This window comes from Grammomys surdaster, unplaced genomic scaffold, assembly GCF_004785775.1.
Source record: "Grammomys surdaster isolate TR1022 unplaced genomic scaffold, NIH_TR_1.0 168, whole genome shotgun sequence".
Classification (NCBI taxonomy): domain Eukaryota; kingdom Metazoa; phylum Chordata; class Mammalia; order Rodentia; family Muridae; genus Grammomys; species Grammomys surdaster.
The window spans coordinates 188,117-211,721 of record NW_021604616.1 but is presented as its reverse complement, the minus strand read 5'-3'; the positions used below and the strand labels follow the sequence as shown (position 1 = coordinate 211,721).

The following is a 23,605-nucleotide window of genomic DNA, read 5'->3' as shown; positions in this document are numbered from 1 at the left end:
CTTCAACCTTGCCATCAAAACTGCCATCTAAGTCACAAGATTGCTACAAAATGTTTACAAAAACATCCTGACTGGTCCATCAAGATATTAAAAGCACAGAGGAGAGGAGTTGGGGTGACATGTTGGCGTGTACTCTTTTTCAGCACTGGATCCTGAAGAGTTATTAGCATGTCATTTTAATCAAAGTAGAAATCACAAAACACCTAACCTGTCTCCATCCTTCTGGCCTGTAATCTTGCACCTGGTTGGTTTTGCCTTCAGTATTACTTATGATGATGGACTCAATTATAAAATATTTATTAAAATTGAAACACTTCATTTTAGAAAAGAGGTTCTCTTCTCATGGTTTTAAAAAGTAAATTTGAACAGAAAATAAAATTGTTTTTTTTTGGGGGGGGTAATGATATCTCACAGCTAGCCTTGTTTTACAAAATAATTCTCCTTGCTGTTCCAAGTGGTAAAAATTCATTTCCTACGATAGAAATGAGGGATACTGGCAAAGCCCATCAGTCAGTGAGGGTCTATCTATGGAGATTCCCCAAGGTGAGCATAGAGGATGAAGCAAGAAGCATCCATTCATTTGTAAATATACAATCACTTGTTTTTTTACATCTTTGCTAAACACACACTCACACAAACACAAAATTAGGATATTTCCTGTTTAGTGTGTGAAAAATAAAGAGGAAAAATCTACTTACATTGACAAACACTATGATGCCAATATTTGGGAAGCCGGAGATGTGAGCAATAGTCCAGCACTTGCCTACCTGTGCCAGCCGTGGGGTTTGATCCCTAGCATTGCAACACACCCAGCATGTACGCATGTGTAGGACCCTGAAAGGACAGCATGGCTTCTGGTTGAGCACCAGATCCCAGGAGACCCCAGGTGATCCTAAGGGATGACATGCATTTCACCATGCTCCCAGACCCCAGGCTCCTGGCACAAGGCTGAAGACTTAGGACAATGCCCCTATTAGCCCCTCCACAGGTATAGGCCATAGAGCCTCAAGACAGAGTTCCATATTAATGAGATACCTAAAGGCCAGAGGGTCGTAGCCAATTAAACATTCCTTCCCATACCCACCTCCTTGCAAAAAGTATTTAACCTCAGCACCCCCCCCAAGAAATCAGAGTATAGTTTTCATCCATTTGTCATCATGAATATAAATAAATATCTTAAGACCATGGACTGTTTCTCTTCTTTGGGACCTGCCGTAGGGAACAGTGGAGAAGATTTTCTTTCATTTTTTTATTGAATATTTTATTTATATTTCAGATGTGATCCCTTTTCCCCATCCGCCCCCCACATCTGAGCTGCTTCCTAATCTCTTACAGAGGACCTCTCCATGTTCTCAGCCACAGAGACCACCATCCCAAGCAAGCAAGCCGAGCTAGCCACCCAAGCCAAGCCAGCAGCCGCTATTCCATGTCCAACTGGATTTATGTATAAGTAGGTTAAACTATGCCATGCCTGTGAGCATATTTAGTAACTATTGTCTCACTCACACAAGTGTGTTGTGATTCATGTTTTGTGATCACTAGAATATGCCTTCTGCTCTCATGGTCACAGCATGCCTTGGAAAGTAACAGAAGAAAACAGGTCTATACACGATCAACAATAAAGTACTTAGTTAACAATTTCTGATCCTTGTGTTATTTGGAACATAAATTAGGTTGTGTTTGTATTTCTTTGACTATTTGCATATTATCATATCATTAAGTATATTTGTATCCTGTCCTTAAAAACACCTCAGAAGTCTGTGCATAGTTTTGTCTAACTTACATCAGTCTTTTTCATTTCTAGAAGTTTTAATTATCATAAAGATCTTCTGGTTAAGATAAATTACATAAAAAAAAAAGACAAATTATATCATCTCTAAATTCTCATCAACCGTCCTCATGCTTTTTGCTGATGTCCCAGAGAACATAGATTCTTTTTTGGTATCTCTTATAATGCATCCTTGCATGACGCCACCATGCCTGTGTCCTGATGCCACACCCTGAACTCTTCTTCTTCCTCCTGCTGTTCCCTCAGATGCACTCAGCTAATTAGCCATGCAGGGGCCACTTTCATCTGAATGCATCACCACTTCTCCTGTCAAAACTAGTGCCACTGCCTAGGCCCGAGGTGCTCTTAGCTTTCAGTGGACAATCACAGAAAATTTCTGACCCACTCTTTCCCATCTTACCCTTCTACAGACTTTTCTTGACACCCTAGTCCAGTGGTTCTCAATCTGTAAGTCAAACCCCCTTGGAGGTTGCATATCAGATATTTACATTGCAACCCACAAGAGTACCAAAATTACTGTTATGATGTAGCAACAAAATAACTTTACGGTTGGGTGTTACCATGATATGGGGAACTATATTAAAGGGTAGCAGCATTAGGAAGGATGAGAGCCACTCAGACCTAGCCAATGGTCTTTGCGTCTATCTCATGTTGGCTTCTTTTTGTACTATCATATAATGGTCTCTGTGGCCCAGTCTGCTCCTGACTCCACCTCTTCACACAGTCTCTGCCGTACTTCACTCTAGCCAAAGGTACCCTTTTGTTCAAACATGCAGGCTCATCACACACACACACACACATACACACACACACACACACACACACACACAGGCACACACATACAGGCACACACACACACACATACACACACACACACACACACACACACACACACACACACACACTGTTCTCTTTTTTTTTCTCTGCATACAATTCCTTTGACTATCTTCCGGTTGCTGGTGCCTCAGCCTGCAGATCCCTGATCAAATATCAAGTTCCATGGAAGGTTCTGACTCTTCTGCTGGCCAGTTACTCGCTCCCTTCCTTCTTCTCACCATTTTAACACACCTACTACCATTTCCAATTTAATGTTCATCCATTTGTTTCTTATATCTCCCCCAAACTCTAGAATATAACCTTAAGAAGGAAAGAATAGTCTTTGTATTTAATCATACTAGTTTCTATGATATACAGTCACACAGTGTTTAGGGAGCAGGCCTGAATCTGCCACCTTCCTAACCATGATCTTCTCACCTGCACCTGGAGGCACACAACCAGAATCCTGGCACCTGGGAGCCAGAGCTAGGAGGATCCCTCATTTGAAGCCAACCTAAGTCCTGTGAGAAGGCCCTATCTGAAGCAAGAAAGCCTGCTTGCAAGGTTCACTTTTGGCTATTACCTAAGAACTTAAATAGCTGACAACTTCCTAAGCTGATATAAAGCTTTCTCTAAATTATCAGAAGGCTCAGCCTACCTCGGCACTACAGTCAATGAGCTTTGCATTGAATGCTTGCTTTCTCTCATCAAGTCAGCAAATTGGGCATGCATTAGGCATTAGGCACTACAGGGAGCATCCCCAATAAAAAGCCTGGGCACAGCTGCTCTCCAGACATTTTTTAGGAGATCCTACTTCAGAGGCATCATCTCAACTGGTTGTGCATTGTGTGGTGACTCAGAGAGGCCTCTGCTAGCTTGGCTCTAAACTTTGCTTTTCCTTTGTATCATTTCCTTGTAGTAACTTACTCAGGAGTTCAGCTAATGGCTGACTCCCTTAGGTCTTCCTAGCAACTGCTAATTGCAAGGTTGTTTTTATAGGGCATGGCAACCAAGCTTACTTGGTTTTCTGAGTTCCAAGCAATCCAAAAAGGCAGCCCATAATACAATAATACATACATAATACCTAATACAATAGTTGTCTGAGTGTAAAGACGGGAGCCACTCTTGGAAGCTCATAATCAAATGCCACTCACGTGACAGGTCTGTAGATCTCCTTCACGCCAATGAACTGCAGCTGTTCCATGATGTCCGGGATGCTGGCACACCGGGTTAGGTTGATTCTTGGGTAATAAAGAAGGTATGAGAGACACATCTCATTCCTAGTGCTTAGTCCTCCCTGAAAAATGGAGATATTTTATTTTGCAAAGCTCTCAGACACAGAACACAAAGGTAATGGTGTCACACAGATCCACTCAATTCTGAAATGCATTCAGTCTTTATCATTTTATTTCTTGTGGTACTGAGGGTCAAATCTGGGCCTCAGAGTTGCTGGACAAACCACTACTATTAAGCTCTTGACCCAGCCTCTTTCTAAAACAGTTTAATGCTAGGTCTTACTAGGTTTCTCAGGTTGTCCTTGAATCTATAATCGTTTCACCTCTGCCTCTAAATAGGTCGCTTGAAAAAAATTTACAGGACTCGTAACTTTCAAAATATATTGAAACATTAACTATGAAAATTACCTCTACCCCTTTAAAAAATCCCTTTCCTAGGTAACCTATTAAAACCCCTGAGAGTTCTGTTGATCTGATATAAACCATACCAAAGCAGAGATCTCAGAGGTTCTTGGTGATGCGTCTGTGTTAGGAAATCCCTTTGATGGAATTATTCAGGGTTGTGAGGAAGAGAGAGGGTCTTGTGGAGATCAGACTGCTTTGAATTTCTAACCTTCCTGCATCTACTTCCCATGTACTGTTGGGGTGGTTTCTTAGCTGAACTGAATTTTCTGTGATATTATCATTATTTATATCAATATCAGCAGCCGTGTGCCACTGTGTCGACAGGCAACATGTAAGTGACATTCCACCATATTTTAGTCAAACCTTCAACTATCTGAGGAACCTGGAGTTACTTCAACATTTTCCGTTGTCCAGTTTTCAATTGAAAATTATTAAAAATCAGTGAACTCTGAAATTTACTCAAGGAAAAGAAGTCATTAGTCACACACTGAAAGATGACACAGATGTTAGATTTAGCGAAGGCTGTAAAAGTCGAGTAATTGAAGGCAAATATGATTAAAATGAGGGAAGACTTCAGAAGCGGCACTGGAAAGAGGAAACTCAGATAGGTGGGAGACTAAGTGCTGAAAGTGAAAAATGAAGTAAACTGTCCACAGGAGCACCAGCAGGAACACCCACGTGATGTCCATTCCACGGCAAAGTCCACACAATGTCCATGGGAATGCCTTCAGAAAGCATTCAACAGCACATTTGCTATGACCTAGGGAAGAATTAATGAACTTAAAAATTGATAGAAATAATCCAAATAATAGAGAGGAAAAGAAACTTATAAAAAGACACATTTAACATAATAGAGGTCAGAAGCCCCTGATGAAAGCTGGCTACCTTATCAGAATGAAATACTGCTTGTCCCAAACTGGATATACAAATCTCTTCTACACAGGCTAGAAAGGCAGGTAAAGAATCATAGAAAGCACTTCCCTGAGAATCTGAATTAACCTCTGGAACCCACATAATAGCCAGGTAACAGGGCCCACATCAATAATTAAATAAATAATCAAAACACTCCTACTGCAATATGGTACTCAGAGGTTCTAGACTTTCCCAGAAGTTCACAGACAAGCTAAGCTGGAATGAGAAACATAAGAGCAGAAACAAAAGACCCTGCAGTAAGCTCTTCTGATCTCCTTATGCATACAATGAAAGTAACTGCACTATCTTTATATATACATGTAATTAATCAATCAATAAATAAATAAAGTAGAACTCACAGAGACACACTTATTTTTCTTATTATGGACAGTTGTCGATCATGTTACAATACTTAAATCAAAACAAAAACAAATGCCTCACTTATCTGAATGTCCCATTGTGAATCCCCAACCACATTTCCAAATGTAGGATTGCACATTTGTCATCCTTGCATTCTTTACAACTGTGAGCAAATCTTTTTAATTTAATATTCACTAAAGATTTGATTGTAGCTAACTTTGATCTAGGTATGGCAGTTTCCTCCTATTCCTGGCTATGGCCTTTTTCATCCCCTTGAGATAGGCTTAAGTTTTAAAAAGTTTTTCTCTGCCTCTTTTGGAGAAATCGTATCCTCTTCCTTCAACCTCTTAAATGGAATGGCAGGATACATTCTCTGATTTAATTCAATTTTCCATTTTTTATCTAAACCCAAGCCAGTTATAACAGTCGATTTATACATAAAGCAGGATATAGTCTGTCAATATTTTGCCAACGGTGTACATTGGCCTGGCTCATGCCTTAGAACATATAGCTTTAGATCTAAGATTGTATTCTCTTCATAAAACAAGCTGGTGGGAGATCACCTCTACATGTGTTCCTAGAAGAGACTGAGAAAGGCACAGAATATTTCTTGAAAGCTTGGCAGAAGTCCCCAGTAAATCTGTAGGGACCACATTTCTCTCTGGGTCAGAAGCTCTGAGTTCATGTATTTCATTCTTCCTTTTGAAGTCCGGATTTATCTAAGTAAACACCCAAGTATGCCTAAGTGATATAGAGATGAGTTAATGCCTATCTGATGGGGACAAAGCAAAAGATAAAGAAGGGAAACTTCCCCAAAGCACCAATAAATTACACTGTGGTTATTACCATGGTTTTGAAGCCTGATAAAGCACTAACAGAGCTCACACTTCACTTTATGATCCTTCATGCTGAAGTACTTCAGAGTTTTGTTTCAAGATAGGAATGGACTTTGCTTTTCATTTCACTTCTTTTACAGTCAAAGGTTATTTCTTCCTTTCTTCAAATGAACTCTAAGACTAACATTTTCTTACCCACGTCATCACAGCTCGGTCCTTGGTGTTATACCGGCATTCAGTGATCAGGTTATCGCCCTGGAATAAAAGCAAGAGCCTTCAGGTTAGGGTTTTAGACCGCTTTGCTTATCTAATTCATCCTTAGACCAACAGTGTATGTTTACTGCATGAGGGAGAGCATCAGGCAGCTCGATTCAGAAGACTTTGATCTGCTTAACTCCAGTTTGTTAATACGCTCAGAAAGCAAGTAAACAAGAGGGCTCTCCAAGTTCGGACCAGACTCTGCAGTATTCTAGATGGACATTTAGATAAGGAACTAAAAAATCTGGATACGATTTGTGTATCTAAGCACAGCGAGAAAAGTACCACTTACTCTGCACAGCTGTTATGAGGACATTTGATGCCATAATTAGTATTTAGACTTTAGTAGAGATAATTATTTAGTGAAATATTAGTCACAATCCTACTGTGCTTACTTATATATTCGTTATCATCCTTAAAGCTCTGTAGTTACATTCTTATTTCCTTAGACATTAATAGTAATTTATTGTTTTAGTGCTTTCCAACTTTTTGAGCATTACAGCACACATTAAAAATGAACATCTTTTTTTTTTTTAATAGCTTTCCACCATGGAGATAAGATAAGGTATTTCTGCTGGTGTCATTTCACTTTTGAGAGCAGACTTAAAGGGTCAGTGAGAAGATGGTCCAGTGGATTAAAGCTCTTGCTATCAAGTGAGTCTGATTCCTAGGGCCTTCATGATATAAGGAGAAAAAGAAGCACCCTCTATGAACATGGGCCAGAGGTAGGAATCTCTGGCACCAGTTCCTAGGCTTTCCTCATTGCACCTGAAGTTTCTCAGCTTGCACAACTCTGAGCACAGCATATGCATACATCACAGTTAGGAAGCAATGGGCTAGAACAACCAGCCATGAGACCAATATAGGAGAGAAAGGACAGTGTAGAGGGACTCATAGCAAAGCATTCCTTCTTAAAACATCTTATGCCTGTTGAGGTGTACAACCAGCTAAAAAAGGAACCATGAGTCAAGTATGATCATTAAAACACAAATAGGTCCCTCTTCTTTCTACTAGTTACTTCTGTTTTTTTTTTCTACTGTCCTCCAACAGTTTGTCTTCTTCCTGACAGCTCATGCCTTCTAAAATCTCTACTGCAAGCCTTGTTCAACTGCAAGTCTCGAGACTTGTGTGCCATGGTCATCTAACACACTGTGTAAACTTCTAATGTTTAACAGTCTATTTAAAGATAGGAAATTGTATGACTACTGAGCCTGATGGGCATAGAATGGAGACAATGCATTATAAAATAATAAAAAAATGAAAACTTTCACTATGGTAAAACATACAATTCTCTTCTTCCACCCTAACCCCAAGAATTGGTACACAAGTTGGCTCACAACACCAAGAGTAATGTGCGCGCACACACACACACACACACACACAGAGACACACACACACACACACACGCATATCCATATGCTGGTGGTAACTGACTCTCACATCTTTGTCCCCAAACATGCAGGTCATATGGATTCAAAACTATGTCCAGTTTCTACAAGGTTGCTGAGGATTTGAACACAGGCCCTCATGTTTACAGAGCAAGCACTCTTATCCACTGAGCCATTTCTCCAGCTTTGATTTTTGGAAAAATTATCCAAGGTTCATTGTTCACTCAAAAGAAACTAATAAAATATGTCCCCTCTTCAAGATGATATATCCTAAGGGGCAATTCTGCCATTATCATAATTGTAACCTAAAGGCCCACAAGCCAGTGATCTGAATCTGAGCTGTTCAGTTCTTTCTTTTTTCTTTCTTCTCTCTCCTTTCTTCTCTCTCTCTCTCTCTCTCTCTCTCTCTCTCTCTCTCTCTCTCTCTTTCTTTCATCAAGAACTTGCATTGCCCCCAGGGAATGGTAAGAAAAGTTTCTAGTTTGGGAAGCAGATCAAACACATTCCTGACTCTGATGTAAGCAACACCCACAGTGGGTGGTTTTAAGACTATGAAGGAACAATTCTCTTGGCTAGCAGAAGCCCTACTGCATCTTGGAAGCTAAACCTCATGACAGTCTCTGGAGAATAACATGCATGCGTACTGGTAAGATTGTTTGTTCTTCTGCCAGATACTGAAACTCCTGGAAATTGAAGTCATAATCATCATCATAACCCAGCAACTGCATTTCCTCTCCCTTGCGAAAATGACGCAGCCTGATGCCTTTGCCTGCCAGGTGAGCATGGAGAAGAACTGCAAACACGTGGATTCCACTTGGTTTCTCAGCTCCCAGAGCCTGCAGGACAGGGAGAAAGACCTCATTAGCTCCTGGAGGGCATGCTCAGACAATTTAGGCATACTTGAGGTACAAAGGACAAAAGGATGAAGCAATTTAAGTGAAACCCTTAGTTGCCAAACACCTTGAATTTGGATTGTTGACTTCTCTGTTATCAGCATTTGCCAGAAGAAGGAAGGGAAAGGTACCAACCCGCACTGACTTAGATTTTTTTCTCTTCTTCTGGGAGATGAAAAAATCATACAATGGTCCCAGTGAAAAGATTACAGCAGCAGGTCAACGAGTGCAAAATGCAAACTCTCCAAAGGAGAACCCGATACCACCACTTTCCCCTATAAAAGAAAGCATCTTTCTGAGTGGAATTAAATGATTTGCCCTGTTTCTGCAGCCGCTATGTGTTGTCACAGTAATTTGAATCAGGGTCTAAATGACTCAGCAGAACATGTTCTTTCCACTTCACAATTGTACAGTCACAGAATCCCATATTTCATAAATAATATGACCCATATTGAAACACTTAGATTCAAGAGAAAAATCTGTTAATGGGGGTAGTCATGAAAAACCTACAGTTTACTGCTTCCCTTGTGCATGGTATATTCCACATTTCTTCTTATTAAAAGAAGAAAACCATAAAGCAGAGAAAAACAGAAAAAAAAAAGTGAGTCGTGAAAAAGTACAAAGATAGCAGGTAAAATGGAGAAAGGAGAAAGAAATGATACAAATGAAGAAAACTCATAAAATGCCAAAAGGAAGTAGGAAGAAAAGGTCATGGAAGGGAAAAAATCACCTCACAGGTCATTCTGCACCCTAATTCTTCTCTTCCAGCCTTCAGCATGCTAAATGGGCAGCCAAAGGTCTTGTCCAAATGACATCAATGGCTTTCCAAGAAGCCGTCATTGAACACGTCATAAACATGCAAGGAAACTTTCACAGGTCTGAGAGCATGAGCTAATCTGGAGATGTTGGGTTGTGGACTAGGACACTACTTACCTCCTCTAGGCACTCCAGAGTACAGTGACCCTCAGAACGGAACTCGGGCATCCCTGGAGGGATTGTGTGGAAGAGGCTCACCCAGAGGCCAGCCTCAATCACCCCTGCGTCATATCTCCTTATATCCGTAGTGTGGAAAAACCTCAGCCCAGAACTGTCTATTAAGCCTGTAACAAGAGCACGTAAGCAAGAGAAGATTTGAATACTTCTAAAAGGTTTTCACATTCATTTGAAATGGATCATTCATTTTTGTTAGAAATCTCATGAAGCAAAGGAATACAAGCAGAAATGGATGGAAGACAAAAATTACCTTTGTGAACAGAAATTAGAACACAAATCACCATATTCTTTGTAACCACCATAGACCCATACAATATGCTATGGAGGATATGCTTGAGCTATCTAGTGGACATATTTGACTGCTATCTAACACAAGGACAGAACAACAACAACAAAATTAAAGTCATTCATTATAAGACGGAGTATCCCTAGAAGTTTACTTTATATTGTTTTGGGGTGACTTCAAATCTTACTTATAAATCATTCAGCTACTGATACAGGAATCTACTAAAGGTTAACTCTGTACAGTTTATTAACATCCTTTTATTCCTTAACAAACTCATTAAACAGTTATTAAGAGTTGATATGTAGTAGGCATTACGCGGTTAAAAGACAAATAATACATTCTTTGCTATGACATGTCACTAAAGTGAAGGAGAATATGTGACCCAGATACTATAAACCTGCAATTAATTTTAATTAATTGAAACCTTTCCCACAGGTACTTAGACGTAGATCTATGAAGAGTCTGTTTTTATAAGGAAAGTTTTATAGGCTACTGCCACATCCTCCAGGTTTAATTAGGTCAACAATTAAATACTCTCACACTGTCAGGTACACTCTTTTGCATCAACTGGCAGAAACATGTAATTTTATTTTAATTGTTTCTCTTTCTTACTAGACTATAACTTTTATTTGTTTCATTTTGTTTTGTTTCTACTCAGGGTCTTACTATGTAGAACAAGATGGCCTCAAACTGGCAATCCTTTGTTCTTGGACCCCAAGTGTTGGGATTAAAGGCATTCACCATTATACATAGCTATGACTATAGCTCCCATGGATGAGAAAGTATCTTTTTCACTCATATTAATCTTTAAGCACAGAATAAGCATGTAGCTTATGTTTAACGTTTACTGAATAATTATGTAGTAAAATAATTAAGATTGCTTTAGTTGGTGATTTCACATTTAATATACCAATTTATTTCTTTGCTTTGGAAAATTGTATGAGTACATTCAGAATTTAAATTCATATCCTCACATTCACCTCTTATCAGACAGTTTTTCACCATAGATATCTCTTGAGTACTGTTGTGCATAGCCTATCAAATAACAAATTGCCAGTAGCTTTTAGTGTGCTGGATGGTAGCTTTTTCACAAGAGTTCTTTTCATAAGAAAAATGTTTGGGGCTAGAATTTACTAAAGAAAGAGTTTACTGGGGGCTTGCTTACAGTTTCAGAGGGTTGGTCAATGACTATCATGGTGAAGAACATGGTGACAGGCAGGCATGACACTAGAGAACAGTAGCTGAGCGCTTAGATCTTGAGACAACAACCACAAAAAAACTAAGTAGGAATGGCTGGTGTGCGCTTCTGAAATGTCAAAGCCCCCTTCTAGTGAAACACCTTCTCCAACAAGACAACAACTCCTAATCCTTTCCTAACAATTTCACTAACTAGGGACCAAGTTGACCAAATATGAGTCCATGTGAGCCATTCGTATTCAAACACCACATCCTGTCTCAAAAAATGAGTTGGAAAGCAGTTGAGGAAGGTATCCAACATGGAATTACATACATACATACATACATACATACATACATACTACATACATATGTGCATGCACGCACACACACAGAATTTTTAAACATCACGTGTATTTGAAACTAATTTATATGACAAAAGTACTGCCTATTTTCCTACTTCTTGGTATCAAATATGAGAATGTATTCTTAGGATTTTGTGACCATAGATGCCCATTTGCACAGATGCTGCTAGTTCACCACTACGTCTCAGTGTAACTCTGAATAGCACCCTGTTTTGCTATTAAAAGCATCCTACTTTGGACATACAAGTTAACACTTTCTAATACAAAATTTCTTTTTTCGTTCACTTCAACTATGTTACAGACAATATTTACAATGACATTTTAAAACTGGTAGGTAAAACAAAGAAAGGACTTACCTTTCTTCCGTGTTGGGTTATCATAATGGACTTCTAAAAGCACATAACGAGGATCCAGTGGCATGCCAAGGGATAATCCGACATGAGGTGGATAGGTAAAGCCCTAAATATGGGAAAAAGAAAAACTTCAAGGGACAGTGGAAGTCCCTAAGAGTTCTGGCGCCCAAACCCAACTATTCCTTCAGAATCCTTCAGGCTTTTGTAACCCCATCACTCAATAAGCACAGACAATACAATCATTTAAGGGAAGGAGACTTTCCTATGAAAATGGAAATATAAACAAATCTTTATGTATTTTTGTGTAAGAGCAGTGTGATTCTACTATGGGAGTGGAGAAGCACAATCAAATAATTTTCTACGGTTGGTCACTGTCATTAGCCTCACCTCTCCACCAATGCCCCAGGCGGCAATCACAGTTTCGCAGGTGAGGAAGGCATCTGGCATATTTGGGTGGTAGCACTCATGGCCGAAGTCCAGAACACTGTCGTTTAAGTTACTGCTGCATTGATAGAGCAGGATGTGATGGACCAGGTTCTCATGGCCTCTCTCTATTATTGGCTCCACCTACAATACAAATAACAGATAGAGTGTCATAAATGAGAGCCTTCCCGAATCCTACAGGGTGCTTAGAAACAGCAGCAATGATTTTCCAATCTTCAAAGGTATATCCCCCCTCTCTGCTATATAAAAGGCACTGAGATCCAAACATAAGCTGTCCTGAAGTTGTCGATGATGGTGATGATGGCAGACGAATGGTAACAACAAAGATGAAGACAACTATTCACTTCAAGAGTTGCAGAACCTTCCTAACTTTCTCTCTGCATGTATAACTCATATCTGCTTCTCTAGTTCATTCTGCAATGCCCCTTGCTCTCTTCCAGGCCTTCACACTACATTGTTGTTATTCTTCTCATTCTTCCTTCATATAGAAAAATTCACACCAAGGCTACCCACTCAAACTCAGTCTTCCTCTTTCCACATCAAAATATTATTCTTACCCTACTGGAGGTCTTAGTTGGTTTTATATATGTGGGCTGGGCATGAAATAGGGCTCAATAATGTGTATTTTTATTATAATAAAAAAGGTTACATTCTAATGACAGACTAGGGGGACAATTTGAGAGTCAAAAAAAAAACCCCAACTATTGGTGATGGATGACTATGTCATTTATTGAAATGTGAGGGAGAATCTGAAGCCAGTTAAAACAGGAAAAGTCATTTGGTATTGATAGTCCATGTGAACCTACGCTTTTCTATTGAATTTGTAAGTCTCCTTCATAGTACTTGCCTATTTCAGTCAGGAACATATGAGCCCAGAAGGAACCAAGCATGTAACCATTCCAGATATCGATTCCCACACCCAGATGAAGGGGAATCTGGGCTGTGGGTATGAGCCTTGGTTACAGAGGTCCTTTGGATGCTGCTGCAGTGCCCACACCCTCCGAGCTCAGCGATGCTTCTGCTTTAGCATTCTCTCCTTACATGCAGGCACTGTGCTCAGAAACCCTTGCTTGCTCTTGGCTTCAGATTGCAGACTTAGATGAAGCATCTTCGGCCATTTTCTCCTAGGACATTGCATCTGTTACTTCTGTGGGTTTTCTCTTTTTGTTAGGAAAATCCAGGCACAGAGATGTAGTGGGTAGAAGTCTGGAGTAGGCTGCTAAGAGACTCAACTTAGTAAATTCAGTTCTGTAGTTTCCACTTGTACATTTCAGACACTCATTTATGGAAATAAGGTAACATACGGCATTGTTTGTGCTTATCTTTAAAAGGTCACAAGCCTGAAGGCAGAGACTGTTTTTCATTTGCTTGAAAATGGTGGTGATGGTTCAAACGTGATTATAAAGTTAGCCGTGATTACACAGAACTCTAATTCAGACCTTCTATCAAAATCAAAATCTTGTTTTCATATCTAGTTTGAGCTGTCCGGGGATCTTATAGACTTATTTGGGTGCTTCCGTTCACCCACAAAGACAAAACAAACAAAGTTCTCAACAGGCAGATGTTCAAAGCCAAGTGAAGGTTTTGTTATATGCCTTGGAAGACTTCCAAGTTTGCAATGAGTTCGGCAAAACAGAACTCAGAAAGGAGCCACAGAAAAAGGAAAGAGCCAGATGTTGCCAAGCCAGCTTCGTCAAATCATAGTGAGAGGCAGCTAAGAGTCTGTGATGCTGGGTGATGGTTGAGTTTACGGAAGTTAAAATACTACTTTAAAAATTAAGAGCAACTTTTTGTTGTCATGAGAAATATTGAAATGAGCATTTCAAGCCTCCAGATTACAGTGCATTCTTGGAATAATAATAATATCTATCCTTTATCCAGCAACTCCCAACCTCAATGTCATCCTTCATTTCTATATCTGGTCTACATACTTAATATTAATGGCATAGCTATAAGCTAATTGTTACTGTCTCCATCACATAGAGATTCGCAGAGATGAGGCAACAGGTCACAGACACTTATGGAGAGGGGGATAGAGATGAGAAACCGGATTGTTCTGACTCTGAAGTCTCTTCTGATGGGAATGTGCTGTGACGGGAAGGAGTGTTGGAAAGCCACCAATGCTGCAAGCCACTACCAGCAGGAGGGAAATGAAAGGCTGCAGTAGGTTTAGCTGGAGACAGCTGGGGCAAGAGAAACAGCATAACAGGTTAATGCCAGGAGGTTCTTTGGGAAACCACAAGCACACAAAGCTGCCATTGGAGAAGCTGTATCAGGCTGGAAGTCCTGTGCAGGGAATGATTGTTCTCCTTACTACCCAAGTCCTTTGGCCCATTACTATTTTCTTTCTTTAAAGAGAACAGAAGACAGTGTGTCTCCAGTGAACCTGCCAGAGCTTCGTAGAGAATTTGATTATAACTCCATTTATAGATTACAAATTGAGGGCAAAACCTAAAAGGAAAAAAAATGATTTTTCGAGGAGAAAAATATAAAGCAGATGGGAGACTTGATACAGACCTGGATACTGATTGGAAAAGGAAATGAAGAGTAGTCTGGAAGAAGCAGTGACCTTTGAAACATAGAAGAAGTAAGAGAAAGAAGGAGAAAAGAGAAGGCAGAGATCTAGCCCTGCCCCCACCTTGAGCTGGGTTAGAATGTCTTTGTGGTTTCAAGATGTCCTGCTTGCACCTATTTATTACAGCGTCTTAGAGAGCTGATGTATCAGCTGTTCTGAATTTTGTACCATAAATTAACAATTTTCAGATCTGTACATTTATATGGAGGTCATGACTGCCCCTGCAATTGTTTGGAACACAGAAAACACAAGGCTACACATGTCCGCTGTGATTAATACTATCTCTGTCTTAGACTAAATCTTAGTGTATTTTGCTTTACTTTAACGTGGTAGTAAAGAAGGGAGAAGGAGCTCTCTTGTCCTATCCAACCGCAGAGCACGAGTGACTAGAATTCTTTGGAACAGTTTCTATTTTTTCATCCTTCAAAGATATCTGCCTAAGATGTGGTTCCTTGCTTGTTGGAACGTGAGTGGAGGAGTGGAAAGAAGCTCTCCAAAAGCAACATGCACTTTAATAAATCAATATGTAAAACAAAGGCAGAGGCGATGGGAGGGGTCTGGGATGAGCTGGAACTTTTGTAAGGTTCTATCACTTGTCTTCCTGCTGTTCAAGTCCCTGGTGCTTGGCTTCATAACCCCTCCACTCCCTACTCCTCCCCCCAGGCCTAGAATAGAGTCAATTGGAAAGTCCATAAACCCTGGCAAAGGGCACTCAGAGGTTGGCTGGCTCTTAAAGTGGAGCTGCCTCTGTTGATTCCATTGCCTTGCTCATGAGAAGATGGTAGGAGAAATGTCTGCCCTCACTCCTTTCCACCTTGGCCTCATCCTCATCTCTGAAGTGAATGACATGAGCCTAACAAAACATTCAACCAAACTAGGTGTGGAATGGAATCTTCATCCTATAAGTATTCCACGCTGAGAACAAGTCGGGGACAGGTACAAAGCATGCTTTCATGTGGCCAACAAGAATGAACTTGGCATCTAAAGGAGGTGACAATAGGAGACTGAACTAGGGGAGACATGGAAAAAAGAATGAAGAAAAAAAACAGAAGTAGGAAGAGAGAGGCGAATTCTGTGAAATCATTTCCCCTTTACTGCAGTCTAGAATTCCCCTGAGAATCACCATCCTATACATACCACGATTGACGAGCTCAGGGATGGATACCCAGCCCATCAAGCTGTCTTTGGGTTTCTTAAACTATAAGAAATATTCCACTGCTCTTGAAAGGCCACAGTAGGAGGTGAGCAGAGCAGATGTCACAAGCGATGCATTTCTGACCTGGTACAGTGGGTTCCACAAAGACAGCACAAAGAAGCTCCAGACCTAGGGAACCTTTACTATTCAAAGTTTCTACATTAATCCCTTCTTGCCATTCTGAGATTTAGTCAACCTTTCCTCCCAAGCTGGTTCACCTTCCTCCACCACCCCCTTTCTGGCAATCAAAAGCTATCAAATACAGGTCACCTGTTCTGAAGTTGTCTTTTTTCTTATCTTAGAAATATTGCCACCTAAAGTTGTTCTTACTGTTTTAATTGGATCTGGGAAAGTTATTATTGGTCATTTCAATAAATTCCCTGTTAAGAGCTGGGGGGGGGGGTTGGGGGAGAGGAGGGGGAGGAGAGGAGAAGGGGAGGGAAGGGAGAAAGAGAAAGGGAGATAGTGAGGAAGAGAGGGAGGAAGGGAGAGAGAGGGAGAGAGGGAGAGAGGGAGAGAGGGAGAGAGGGAGAGAGGGAGAGAGAGAATATAAAATACTGGCTCTAGTCTCCACTCTTCTCTCCTGCCCACCGACTCCTGAGTTTCCACACAGGCTCTGACATCTAAGCTACTTGTTGAACATTCAAGCTCCCTTATGAAAGGTAGCAAATTATAACAGTCATTTATATCTGAAGTGAATTTAAAACATTATTTCAAAAATTGAATATTGAGGACATGCTAAGAGACATCCTCAAAAGATCTTTCATGTTACTCCTCAGACAAACAATGATATTGTCTTACACTTTACATGCACACACACGGAGGAAGGGCCCACTGCTTAGAAAGCAGCCGCAGTAGTTATCAATGCTGACGATCTTTTGAGGCGTGTTGTTTGTTTTTTTTAAGTAGAATTTTGCTGTATTGATGATATGTGTCTTGGAGGTTTGGTGCGATATTTCAACTCATGTGCAAAACACCAGTCAAATCAAGGGAATTAGCAAGTCTTCCTTCTTTATTGTTTGTGATTGTACCCATCTGGGGTCAACCTTCTAGATCTTCACTTCAGTGTCTTTATTTTGGACTTTCCACTGTCCAGAATCATAAGTAAGCTTCTGTTCTGTATATATTCCAAGGTCTGAAGTATTTTCTTATAGTAGCATAAGGAATGTGAGCCAGATGTTTGAACACTTGCCCCCGATGGGACTCCAGGTGCCAGCCAGAGTTCCCCTGTTTTATGTACACTGGCTACCTGGCCAGTAATGCTAAGCCATGCACAACAGCTGATCAGATAAAGATTCTTCCCCAACAGTCATGGCCTTCTCTCCTTTACCCCATGTCCAATACCCTCACAGTTCCATTAACACAATGTGTCAGACATGAGACCCCAGTTTCTTCTTACACACGTTCATTCTTACCACCGTCATCCATTCCATTCACCTACCAGTCTCCTTTATCAAGCCTTACATAGTAACAGCTTACTCATGTTTGAGAACCATCTTGTTTCTTGGGATGTCTCCTCTGATTCTGGCTCATACGTGTCTTGTTTCTCTGTGTTTTCCTCAGGATGAAGTACTGTGCACAGCCTGATGCCAAGTCTGGGTTTTGAATCCTAAGTCTGCCATTTATGAGCTCTGTGACCTGATGCCACTCTCTTTACCTTGGTCAAAGTCAGTTTTCTAATTAATGAGTGGAAATCCAAATCAAATTTTAGTCTATTATAAAAACTAGGGGATAAGCTCATCCAGAACAAAATTTACAGTAAACGCTAATGACGTGGTACTAAGTTCAGCCCAACTTAGTGGATAGTTTTTACATTTTTCATTGAGTGCGATTATTTTACCTGTGTTTTCCCCAACTTTGAGGAGCAGCTCATTGTTGCTCCTCAATTTATTACATGGAGCAGAGGTTTCCAGAGCCTTAGAGATGAGGGTGGGGGAAGTGCATGAATGTGCATGTCTGCGTGTATGTGTGTGTGTGTTTGTATGTTTAGTGCATGCACATGTACGATACTTAATAAAATATACATAAAGACAAACTCCTGCCCACACATCTATACACATCTATGTTAATAAGTATGTGCAACACACAGAGAGACACACACAAACACAAGGCCACACTATATACTCTCTGACACAGCAGTGCTGGTGTCCATTTAAATATGCACTCTCTTTGAAAGATAGATTTATGTTTGGTACATTTCAAATTTTGAGAATTTATAGAATCAAGTGTGCATACAGTTCATATATATCTTTCATGCAACAGAAAAAATGGTTTAGAAAATATTTAAACAGGTTTATTTTTAATCAGTGTATGGTCTTCAGTGAAGCCATTAAGTCAAAGAGATGGATATAGCTCGATTTATGTCAGCTCTACTCAGGATGAATAGACAGACATGGATAAACTTGCTATATGGGGCATGAGCCCTGAAGAAACAGGGAACCTTTTACATGTGTATATATCAGAAAGTGACAGAATACAGTTATGGAATGGGATGCACTCATGGCCCCACGTGTCCCATGTGTGCCCCTCTTCCAGCCCAGAGAAGAGAACTAAATGCAACAAAAGAAAGAATTGGAAGCAGCATTGTGTGTGTGTGTGTGTGTGTGTGTGTGTGTGTATGAATTTGCAGAAAAATAAAGCTCGGACATTAGAATTCAAGGCATTTTGCTATTCACTTTAACAACTCTATATGCTTGATTTGTTTTGCTGTGAAGAAAATATTAATTCACAGTACATGTTTAAAATTCTGATTTTATTACTAAATGGCCTATGAGAAGTTATCTACCATTATGGTCTCTACTTTCCATCATGTGAGGTGATCACGAGGACATGTTGCCTTAGAAACCCCCCAATATCTATTCTCATATTTCCATAACTTTTTATTTCATTGAAAAATTAAACTATATTTCTTATGGGCCATCACAGTTAATCAGCAGGAGTTTGCACAAACCTTCAAAATATTTACTTCTATCAAGCAACTCTCTGAGTGCTGATTTACAGTTGAATCCAAGCAAGTTCTGACTTGCTAGGGCCCAGGAGAAACAGTGCAGGAAATAATGTGAATTGTGTTTCTCACAAACTTAAAAAGAAAAGATTTCAAATGTTTTCAGCATGAAGAAAATAACAGTGTTTAAGAAGGCAGCCATGTATGTATTAATTTAAACATTATTCAAACACGTATATACATGAATCATTATAGGGTGTTCATATATGCACCCTTTCTATGTTTTATATTTCAGGTAAAGTATCTAATTTAAACGTCATAGGTATTTATTTTCCAAATACTGAGTTAATACAACACAATTAATCTCCTCTTTTAATTTGTTTTTAAATTTTATATTTAGAATATTAACTAACTATGGTAAGTTTTGTCAAACAATGTATATATTCCATTTGAAAACCCAACTATGCCCCCTGAGGCTTTCATCTCTTAAATTAGCCAACATGGTTTTATTACTTAAAGCTGCTGCAAAATCTTTGAAGCCCAAATGTATGGATTCCTTGACAGTTTCATCCCCTCATGGGAGGATTCTGTGTTGAGTGTTTCCTACTCTCTGAGTTGTAGTTCCATCCTTGGAAGATCTGCCTGCTGGGCTCATCTTTGTTTGTCTTTGTTATGTGTTTCATTTATTATTTTTTTAAATATATGATTTCAGGGTCTTAATGCCAACATGACAGGACAGAACTTAATTACCAACAGATGGCTCTTAGAATAAAATGTCACAGCCCCAAATTAGAAATGGAAAAGTTTTTCATTTAATCCAATATGACTTAAAAAGAAAAACAAGTTGAACATATCAATTAAATACTTCATGTTTTAACTCTTACCTCCCTTGGAGGAAAATATAGAAAGTCTTTCATCTTCAAACTTCAATTGCCTATATTAAATATAATTTATCATAATAATTTGGTAATTTTAAATAAAGCATGCTATTTTAGCATTGATTCATCATAATTTAAAGGTTTATTTGCTAGAGGAACTCAATAAATGAGGTGTCTTTACTTCTGAGAGCAAGGAAGTAAGACAGTGGCAGTCTTTATTCCTTCAGACACAATCTAAAGAAGAGTTCTATTTGCACATAATACAGATTAGCAGCATTGCTTCCTGGAAAAGTCTGCTCCTGACTCTACCCAAAAGCCTCGGATTCATTACTCTCTTAAAGACCTGCAAAGTAAATTCTCTTTTATCAGTAACAAAGGCAGGAGATACTGATGTTGTTTTTTTCTAAGATTCCAAATAAACTGGCTTTGGAACTGATAACCATCTGGCTTGTGCAATGACCGTCTGCTTTCCTGACTTTTGGTTTCAGCTGTGCAACAGAGCTCATCAGACCTGCCTTCCAGTTAAACACAGACTCTTCAGATATAGGTCATCCTTTTAAAGTTCAATTCTCCTAGAGAGAAAACAGATGTGTTGAACATTGTTACAATTCACCAGGTCTTCCTCCACTTAGTCTAGATTCGAGTCATTGATTCTTCAAAGATTTACTGAGCTCTTGGGATCTGTGTGCAGTGCTGAAGATCAAAGATAGTATAATATAGCAGTCCAGGGATTTAAAATTAAAACATAGATGCTAGATATAAATAGGGACCATTATTTGTTCATCTGTTATGCACACACACACTATTCCATGTGTATTACATATATTACCATATTTAGTTTCATGTAATCTTTATGTGGCACTGACACTGGTGTTTACTATTCCTGCTTTATAATCAAAGAAACTGAGGACCATTTAAGTAGCATTCATACAGCTTCTGAATACCGAGCCTGATTCACACTCAGTTTAATGTCGTCAGTCTCAGCTACTCTGACCTGTATGGACTGCAGCGGAACTGCAAATTGAGGACCAGGGTCAAGAAAGGAATTAGAGTGAGACCCAAAATTGTTCTGAATTACAGCATTGTTTCAAAAGTCATTTTATTTTATGGAGTATTTCTTAGTGGCAGAAAAGAGAAATACTTTTAATTAGAAAGGGATTATTAACTTTGTTATTAAACTGGGATCCAACATTCCTGCAACTGAGACATACAGTCTAGGTTCAAAGAATAAAGTGCCTGCTACCCATGCTTAAAGTTTGAGTGTGCAGTGTGCAGGTAAAAGCTGAAGGTAGTGGTCCGTGTCTCTAACTCCAGCTCTGTGACTGTAAGTCAAAGAAGATCCCGGCTGACCAGCCTGTCTTCCCTCAACAGGACAAGCTATAGGTTCCATGGAAGGTTCTCTGTCTCAAAACAGAAGGTGGAAAGCAATTGAGAAGACCGCCTGATACAGATGTCTGGCCTCCACACTTGCACACACATTTACCTGCCTGCATTTGTGACTTGCACGCATTCCCACACACGCACACGCACATGCACACAAGTGTGCACACACATACAGGAAAAGGAAATATCGTGTTTTGTGTTTTACAGAAGATAAATTGATAGATTGTTGTAGTTGTGTCTTTTTCTTGTTCTCTATATGTTTAAGTAGAAGGCAACATTTTTTTAAAGTCTTCATTCATAAGACAATTATTGTAAAAACTGTGAAAGCAGTCTTGGTCATATCAGGATCTGATGGATTAAATACTGCTGTTACTGTCTGTGAGTGACTCTCCTGTCTGCAGAGGTAACTAACTTTTTCTCTAGTAAGTTTGTCTATCTTCATAAATGGGCCAAATCTGTGCCCTCCCCCAAGTCTTGACCAGGCCTGAAAGACCTTGTTTACCACAATAGACCAAATAATAAGATCTAGGTGGAGTTACCCACCTTGGTTGCATGTATAGCCTGCTACAGGAATTTAGAAGAATAACTGTCTGCTGAGCTTGCCTTGAGATATCTCTGGCTAGGACAAAGGATGGGTTCCCTCACCCATCTCTGGCAGTGGCCAAGGATGTGTTCCCCCACCTATCTCTGGCTGAAACAAGAAGGGATTTGGTGGGGCTTTCCCTTTAAATTGAGAGCTAAACATTAAACTTCGAGCCTTGATCAGAATACTTTGTCTTGGTTTCATGTTTCTCTCACTCTCTGTCCCTTACTCTATTTCCAGCCCCCCTTTCAGGTGAACCCAGTTGGTCCATGGCTGCAGACAGCTACAGGTGGCACTGCAATAAGGGACCTGAAAATGGGGAGCAGCTGAGAAACGCTGTCTTAGGTGGAAAACAGAAAAAGAAGAGTATCCTGCACTTGGTAAGCAATGAACAGCATTGATGCTAGTGCTAGTTAGTTTTTGGAGGCTGTATTTGCAGGAAGTGTGTTTAAGGAGATACGGTCTAGGCTGAATAGGTGTTGACCAGACACTAACCTCACCTAGGAGGTGACAGCGAAACATGGGACAGGAGAATTCTAAATAGGCATTCTCCAACAGCCTAAGAGCTGCCTGAGGCAAGAGGATCAGAGTTAGAAGGAATTGGGAAACTAAGAACGCAGGGCACTGAGGAGTAACTATCAATAGCTGCCACTACATCTCCTAAAGAAAGAGTTAGATCTTGAATATGAGAGAGGGGTGTGGGGCGGTGTGTGTGGGGGGTTCAGAAAAGCAGTTGTCCTCTCTCTGGGCTGCATCAGCAAAAAGAAAGGAAAAGACTATTTCAGAGCTGTCCTATGAACAGGAGATCAGGAGACGTCCTGAGTCTCTCTGGCTTCTACAGGAGAAATCCTTAGTTTTTTGCTTTCTTTGTCTATTGGCTGTCCTTGGCGCACCAATCTGTCCACGTGTCAATTGTCTGTTTTTGTTTCATTATTTGAGTGATTGCTGTTCTATGTTTCATGTTCCAAAAGAAAAATGGCTAAAACTTCTAGGTATCCACCCCTTGGTTTAGGTTAACCTTGCTTTAAAGGCAGTCTTAATATGCACAGCAGAAACTGATAAGTTACCCTACACCTATAGCTAGAAGTCTAGCTGAGCTGGAGAAACCTTTCCAGGAACTGATTGTCGGCATAAGCTGCTCTTAAAGGGACCAGCAACTTTTTGGCTTCTATGATATGGAAGCTGAGAGTTGTTTGTTCTACAAAAATCTCTGTGACAAGGTGCATTTCTCTTGAAATTACAGCTAGAAAAGACAAGAAATTTTGTTTAGTCTAAATATATAAGATGTGTAGCCACTTCATTTTTTGTTTCTGATTGGTTTTAAAAGTATAAATATGTTCTGCATGTCTTGGTTATAAATTATTGGCCTATAAGTAATTAGGTATGATTAAAAATTTGCAACTTTGGTAACAGAAATTTGGCTTAAAACTGGTAACTCAGGGTTGGAGTCATTCAGAAACCAGATATATAAAAGACAGGATTTAAAAACAATGTCTCTTTAATGAGATATTAAAAGCTGCACTATCATGCATTCATAT

General features: G+C 39.8%; 1 protein-coding gene across 1 annotated transcript in view; it reads right to left on the bottom strand.

Annotated features, from left to right (window-relative positions):
- The window catches only part of Moxd1 (monooxygenase DBH like 1), an 82,996-nt gene that overhangs the window by 11,238 nt on the left and 48,153 nt on the right, over positions 1-23,605 (bottom strand). The window contains exons 5-10 of the mRNA XM_028766493.1: positions 12,453-12,632; positions 12,069-12,171; positions 9,826-9,992; positions 8,644-8,835; positions 6,549-6,608; positions 3,760-3,902 (exon numbers count right to left, since the gene is read on the bottom strand). Of these exons, the coding sequence (XP_028622326.1) occupies positions 3,760-3,902; positions 6,549-6,608; positions 8,644-8,835; positions 9,826-9,992; positions 12,069-12,171; positions 12,453-12,632 (845 nt within the window). The remainder of the gene's footprint in view (positions 1-3,759; positions 3,903-6,548; positions 6,609-8,643; positions 8,836-9,825; positions 9,993-12,068; positions 12,172-12,452; positions 12,633-23,605) is intronic.